We start from the raw sequence: 7735 nt of genomic DNA, 5'->3' as shown, positions 1-7735 counted from the left end.
ACTGTGCTGTACATTACATACTCGTGCCCCTTGCATTCTGTACACTGTGCTGTATGTTACATACTCCTGCCCCTTGCATTCTGTACACTATGTTACATACTCCTGAACTCTGGATATTGGAGTATACAATGACTGCAGCATATGTGTGTTCTTTATTTGTTTACAATATACAAGCTTTAGGATCCACACGTCTATGAAAGCCATTAGGACTGTCTGCAGAACCCACAACACAACCAGAGCAATAACTCCTCCCTCGTGCACACTTGCTGCACTTCATTCAGGGTATTAGTACATCTTCCCGAGCTTGTACACAGCAATAAAGTTTTTTTGTGGAAAAAAAAAGGTATCACATGACTCTATATCTTCTCACATGACCGCGGAAGTGTTTAGGAAAGAAAAATGGTCACTCCCTTTAGGGGTGGAGATTGTTCGGATAGGTCGGTCTGCGGGCGGGTAATTCGGTGTAATGATCAGTAAATAGAGCGGAGATGGCGCAGGGCGGGCACAATCCGGTGCTGTCCAAACTACGAGAGCAAAGTGCCGGCCTATGCAGCTTGGCGGTGGCCGGAACTGGTGATAGCACAGCCTCGTCTAAGGTGGAAGTGGACGTCCTGCTGAGGTGAGTACGGGGCCTGGCCTATTGTACAGGTCCCGGGGGGGGGTGCTGTGTACTATAAGACCGTTTCCTGCTCAGCCTAATTTACGCATAACATTGGTAACCATGGAAACCAGGCCTAGAATTGGTTACCTAGACCCCACATGATGACAGGAGCTGATTGGCCGGCTTTCTGTATAACAGAAGAATGGAATGCAGAGGGCAGCACTATGAGAATATAAAACTATACAATCTCTAAGGTGATTTACATGTAATGCCAAGCCTTAACTATAGATATAATCAGAATATAAGGAAGGCGAGAGGAAAGAAGGCTCTTTTTAGGCACCTAGATTACTTATTTTAGAATAAAATTAACACTTTATTAAATCCAACATATCAATTAAAAAAGGTAACAATGGATATAGTTAAACAATATCAAGGATCATAAAAAACAAACTCTTAGAGGTTGTTAATAATGGAAGGGTCCCACATTTGATGATTCATTTCTGAGGAAAAATGTTTTGGACCCGACGCGTTTCTCCCACAGAGGGCTTCATCAGGGGATTTATAAACAGCAACTTTTTAGGGCTATGAAAAATCATATAAACATAATGTTAGAACGTAGTGATAGTCGGTATAAACAATCTGATAACATGATGATCAATATATGATAGTAATAAAAATACAATTCATACTACATTAAATTACATAGTCATAGAAATAGGAATACAAAGTAGTCACCAATGCCTAGAAAGTGACATCAAAAATGCCATGAGCCAACAATAATGATATTAAAAAATGCACAAAAAATATTTTTTTGTACACATTTTATATTCCCCATACCCTAATGATTTATTATACAGTGACTACTTTGTATTCCTACTTCTATGACTATGTAATTTAACATAGTATGAATTATATTTTTATCACTATCATATATTGATCATAATGTTATCAGATTGTTTATACCGATCATCACTAGGTTCTAACATTATGTTTATGTGATTTTCTATAGCCCTAAAAAGTTGCTGTTTATAAATGCCCTGATGAAGCCCTCTGTGTGCGAAACGCGTCGGAATCCAAACATTTCGCAACATTATTTCTCATAAATGTATGATCAAATGGGACCCTTCCATTGTTAACAACCTCCAAGAGTTTGTTTTTATGATCATTGATATTGTTTAACTATATCCATTTTTACCTTTTAAATTGATATGTTGGATTTAATAAAGTGTTAATTTTATTCTAAATAAGATATAAGATAAGAAGGAGAGAGGAAAGAAGGCTCTTTTTAGGCACCTTTTTAGGGGTGCCTAAAAAGAGCCTTCTTTCCTCTCTCCTTCTTTATAACAGAAGATATTAAAGAGCTCCATTTACAAAATGAGTGCACTACACTGCGCTATGCACGGGCAACCCAGTGTACAGACGTAATTCTGTGATAGAATGCAATGAATTTGGCCCATGTTGATGGGGAGCCGCACATGCGCAGCCTGATTACCTCCTGCGCATGCACAGCTAAGGGAGCAATGGGGGAAGTGAGTATGTTCTATTGCAAAAGTCACAATGCCTGTCCCTGCCTGATCACAAATTGGAACTCTAGTCGCCCCGATGCAGCCAATCGAGATGTCTGAAGATGCTGGGCCTAGAAGGCCTGATAAAGATGGCAGCACAGTGCTGGAGAGATTCCAGAATGTCAGATATGCTGTGCTTACACATTATACCTAATCCCTCCAAGAGCCCTGAATTTCTGAAAATTTGATCAAATCTAAATACGTTGGACAGTAATCTGACAAAATGGGGGAAAACTATAAAATCATTTTTTATTTGAAGTAGGATTTGGCCTTAGATATATTTTATTACTTGAATTGTATCCTGATACTTGTAATAATTGTATCTGACACTTGCAGTATTTAGCAATGTTAGTATTGAAGCTTACATCTGGTTATAAGCCATACCTTGCCCCTACCTCTTGGTGACTTGAGTTTGGCAGACCATTCATCCACGGCTGCTGAGATCCATCCCATCTTGCTGAGAAGTTAGCACTCTGGCCTTTGCAGTGCTGGGTCCCAGGTTTGAATCTTGGCCAGGACTTTATCTGCATGGAGTTTGTTGTCTCTGTTTGTGTGGGTTTCCTCTGAGTACTCGGGTTTCCTCCCACAGTCTAAAAACATGCAGTTAGGTTAATTGGCTTCCCCACTAATTGACATTAGATTGTATTAGTGACATATGACTATGGTAGGGACATTAGATTGTGAGCCTCATAGCTAACATTCTGACCACATCATTGAGAACCGCTTTGATTGGTTCCTGACCATTGGTGGGACTGAAGCCTAGTCTGAGTATAAGCAGATATTCACAGTGCTGGCTGTTCAAAGGAAGCAAAGATTACAATTACAGCCGGAATGGCATTAAAGCAGAACTTTTACAAATGCCTGATCAGACAGACAGACAGATTATTGCAGACGGGTGATGTTTCTTCTTCAAGAATTGATCCTGCCTACCTGATCCTTTTGGGTTTCTGGCAACAAAACGAAGCTGCGCATACACTGCGTCAGGATACCTGGCAATCCTGACTAGTGTTGGTCGATTAGCTCACTATTCGATTCGGCAGCTATTCGGCCGAATATAGCAAAAAAATTCGGGTGGTCGAACATCGAATTCGAACACCATTAAAGTCAATGGGAGAAAAATTCGGGTTTGTTTCAGCACTGTGTAGAGGAGCAGAGCTGTCAGCATAGTAAAGCTCCACTGATTGCTCTGCTCCCTGAGGAAAGGGAAACCCTGATGACAGCAAAGGCATCATCAGGATTTCCCTTTCCTCACCAATTCAGGGAGCAGAGCAATCAGCGGAGCTTTACTATGCTGACAGCTCTGCTCCCCTGATCCTGATTTTTTTTTCCTCCCGAATTTTTGCTGTCGAATGCAGCAAAATTCGATTCGGGTCTACCCGAATTCGAACAGCCATATTCGGGTCGAATATAGGGGCAACCTATATTCGAATTCGAACGTCAACACTAATCCTGACTTCCCCTGTGTATGCTGGGAAATAGGTAAATGTGCAGGAGGTACATTATCCAGCCAATCAAATAGAGTGTTCTAAGGAGGAGGAGATAGGAGAAAATGTTGGCGGCCTGCGAGGGAACGGTGACAGGTGAGTAACGCAGGGTGCACTGGGTGTTCACAATGTACATGTTATTTATTTTTCTCTTGTCAGCATCTGTCACATTTTGTAGGATATTTAGGCTCTTTTTTATCTTATTTTTGATGCCTTATTTTCGTGTTATTCAGGCTGCGGGAACAACTGAAGCAGCAGAAATCTGATCTCCAGAACAGAATAAGTACAGGTAATCTTTGTTTTATTTCCTATTTCTTTACCTTCTCACAACAATGTGTGATACCATTCTTTACATATATACAGGGTAATATGTCAAGGTTATTGGTATGTATATACTGTTAAATGTTATTTTATATATTTTAGGTTTTGTTAAATTGAAACTAATTCAAAAAATAAGTTTTAAAAAATGTATAAGTAGGCAGGTTCGCTATTGCACAAGGGGCAGGTTAGGTCTCTCCTGCAATAAAAAAAACTTACCCTCCTGTTCACAAATTTTGATCTAAATTTGTGTTTCCTTAACTTCACCCAGCCCCCTTCCAGGTTTCCAGGTCTTTCTGCATCCTGATTGGCCATGCTGGACTGATGTAACTTTGGGGCATATTATTCCTGATAATAAACATTCCTATTTAAAAAGTTAGTTAACTTTAAGTGTCATTGGAATTGGCAGGAAATGAAGAATCTTATCTTTGTGTAAAGATCTGTAAAGTCAGCATTGTCACTAGTAAATCGCATGCTTGTCAATCATCAGCTGGGCATGCCTAGTACTGTCTGCTTCTGTAACCCAGACAGTGCCTTTTAGAGGGAATATTTTGGGTGCAAATAAAGGTGAATTTGACTTATTTAGGGAAGGTCATCAAAATGGCCAAAGGTAAAGATGTGAGTGTTAGCCAAGGAGCTTGCAGATGTTGTATCTCTGTAGAAGTGGGTTGAATTCCTCTTTAAGATGCTCAGCCTTGATGTGGTATAATGGCATGGCCAGTATCTAGAAGGAAGGTAGCCCTTAGCCCCACTGTGACATTTCTGTGGTTCCCAGACATTATAGTAATCGGCAGTCAGTCAACGGCTTCTTGGTATGCCCCTGAATCTCTCCTCTCCAATCCTTTCTTCTGTCTTTTGAAAACCTCACTACTTCCCACTACTCCATATCCCCCTTCCTATTGTGTGTTACTCCCCCCCACACCTAGATTGTAAGCTCTTCGGGCAGGGTTGTCTCCTCCTCCTGTGTCACAGTCTGTATCTGTCTGTCATTTGCAGCCCCCATTTAATGTACAGTGGTGCGTAATATGTTGGCGCTATATAAATACTGTTTAATAATAATAATTAAAAAAAAAAATCACAACACACTACACAACAGCACTTGTGTGCTTGGAGTTTTTTCTGGTGTTTCCCTTGGAGTTAAATATGCATAATTCACCACTCTTTAAAATAATAAAACATTTATATTTCAACTATAAAGTAGAGGTGTCATTAACCTTAACAATTCAAACTGAGCAAAAAAAGACAAAATACATAGCATGGAAAACTGTTAATAGAGTCAGATATGCAGGCAGCTAAACATGTTTGCAAATGTTAAGATGTTATGAAATTCATGTTTATAGGCCAGTTTGCAGGTCCTCAACATGGGATGGGCCAGGTTGAGGTCTACACAGAAATATCTATGGATCTGCAGTATTCTTTTAAAATGCAGTTTTCACAGATAGAACCCTTTGCTTTCCCAGGTATTGTCATTGTATTCTGCACTTACCCAGATTTGTGACAGGTTTACTTGTCAGTGCTTTGTTTCTACCTAAAATCTGGAAATCCTGCCCAGTTGGTGTCCTTTTAAGTGTCATTGGAATTGGCAGGAAATGAAGAATCTTATCTTTGTGTAAAGATCTGTAAAGTCAGCATTGTCACTAGTAAATCGCATGCTTGTCAATCATCAGCTGGGCATGCCTAGTACTGTCTGCTTCTGTAACCCAGACAGTGCCTTTTAGAGGGAATATTTTGGGTGCAAATAAAGGTGAATTTGACTTATTTAGGGAAGGTCATCAAAATGGCCAAAGGTAAAGATGTGAGTGTTAGCCAAGGAGCTTGCAGATGTTGTATCTCTGTAGAAGTGGGTTGAATTCCTCTTTAAGATGCTCAGCCTTGATGTGGTATAATGGCATGGCCAGTATCTAGAAGGAAGGTAGCCCTTAGCCCCACTGTGACATTTCTGTGGTTCCCAGACATTATAGTAATCGGCAGTCAGTCAACGGCTTCTTGGTATGCCCCTGAATCTCTCCTCTCCAATCCTTTCTTCTGTCTTTTGAAAACCTCACTACTTCCCACTACTCCATATCCCCCTTCCTATTGTGTGTTACTCCCCCCCACACCTAGATTGTAAGCTCTTCGGGCAGGGTTGTCTCCTCCTCCTGTGTCACAGTCTGTATCTGTCTGTCATTTGCAGCCCCCATTTAATGTACAGTGGTGCGTAATATGTTGGCGCTATATAAATACTGTTTAATAATAATAATTAAAAAAAAAAATCACAACACACTACACAACAGCACTTGTGTGCTTGGAGTTTTTTCTGGTGTTTCCCTTGGAGTTAAATATGCATAATTCACCACTCTTTAAAATAATAAAACATTTATATTTCAACTATAAAGTAGAGGTGTCATTAACCTTAACAATTCAAACTGAGCAAAAAAAGACAAAATACATAGCATGGAAAACTGTTAATAGAGTCAGATATGCAGGCAGCTAAACATGTTTGCAAATGTTAAGATGTTATGAAATTCATGTTTATAGGCCAGTTTGCAGGTCCTCAACATGGGATGGGCCAGGTTGAGGTCTACACAGAAATATCTATGGATCTGCAGTATTCTTTTAAAATGCAGTTTTCACAGATAGAACCCTTTGCTTTCCCAGATATTGTCATTGTATTCTGCACTTACCCAGATTTGTGACAGGTTTACTTGTCAGTGCTTTGTTTCTACCTAAAATCTGGAAATCCTGCCCAGTTGGTGTCCTGTTGAGTATTCTGCTCCTCTGTACCAAATTAAAGCTATTTTTTAATTGGCAACAGCAGTATTTCATTGCCTGTTGTACCTGTCTTCTAATGACCCTACTAAAAGGTCTGAAAGAAGTAATAAACGGCTATGTGGAACACTAGACACAGGTGTTCTATGTGTTTGGCCACTCAGATATTGCTTACTGAATTGCAGCTGCGTTTGAAGATATGGGCCACCGGAAAGCCAAATAGAACCTTTTCTTTCTGCAGGTGATGCTGCTCAATGATCTCACCTTGTAGATTCAGGGTCACTTACATAAAACAATATAACCTCTGAATTCTTTTTTTTGTATATTCACTATAGGTGAAATATCTGTCGATGAACTGTCTCTTGAGTATATCACAGAGGAGACTCTAAATGAGGCGTAAGTGTTTTTTTGTTTTTTTCCTCCCTCATCCAAACATCTCCAGTTTACATTCTTATCTAACTATAGAGAAAACCTGTCAATTTAAATGCCTGATCTAGCGATGCCATATTTCTTTACATTTTTTCTTTGGTTGCCTATTGTATTATCAGCCTTGCTACAGGATACAGTGAGCTATTGTTCAAGGGTATGATACACGCCATGTAATTCATACCAGTCGGTTTTTTTTCTGTATGTATGAAAAGGACTTCAAAAACTTGATGCCAGTTGTTACGAAATCTAAAATTATTTGAAAGGTACACTCCCAACTAAAATGGGGGGGGGGATTGTTTGTAAACACAAACCCTAAAATAGTGCGTGTCCTGCAATTTTTATTTTTCTTAGTCTGACGCCTTCCAATTATTGTTGTTTGTGCCCTATGCGCTTACTTAGCAAGTTTATTGACAGTAGTTCTGGAATGAGTCAAACAGCTCAACATTTCTCTATGCTTCACACTGCTGAAGGTAAGGAGTTAAATGGGGAGATGGGGAGATGGGGAGATCAGTCAGTAGCCCCTCCACCTGAAGCAGTGGGCTAGGTAAGCTAAAATTTGAAATTTCTGACACAGCTGCTGTGTGACAGCA

The 7735-nt window shown here is 39.9% G+C and overlaps 1 protein-coding gene across 1 annotated transcript in view; it reads left to right on the top strand.

The window, feature by feature from the left end:
• Positions 1 to 391: 391 nt before the first annotated feature.
• CENPH (centromere protein H) overlaps positions 392 to 7735 on the top strand; it is a gene marked incomplete in the record, with an annotated part of 16010 nt that continues 8666 nt past the window's right edge. The window contains 3 exon segments of the mRNA XM_072416325.1: positions 392 to 619; positions 3884 to 3939; positions 7052 to 7112. Coding sequence (XP_072272426.1) covers positions 489 to 619; positions 3884 to 3939; positions 7052 to 7112 — 248 coding nt within the window.

Source organism: Pyxicephalus adspersus, chromosome 6 (genome assembly GCF_032062135.1).
Source record: "Pyxicephalus adspersus chromosome 6, UCB_Pads_2.0, whole genome shotgun sequence".
NCBI classification, from domain to species: Eukaryota; Metazoa; Chordata; class Amphibia; order Anura; family Pyxicephalidae; genus Pyxicephalus; species Pyxicephalus adspersus.
The sequence above is the reverse complement of the archived record's forward strand: the minus strand, read 5'-3'. Positions and strand labels throughout refer to the sequence as shown.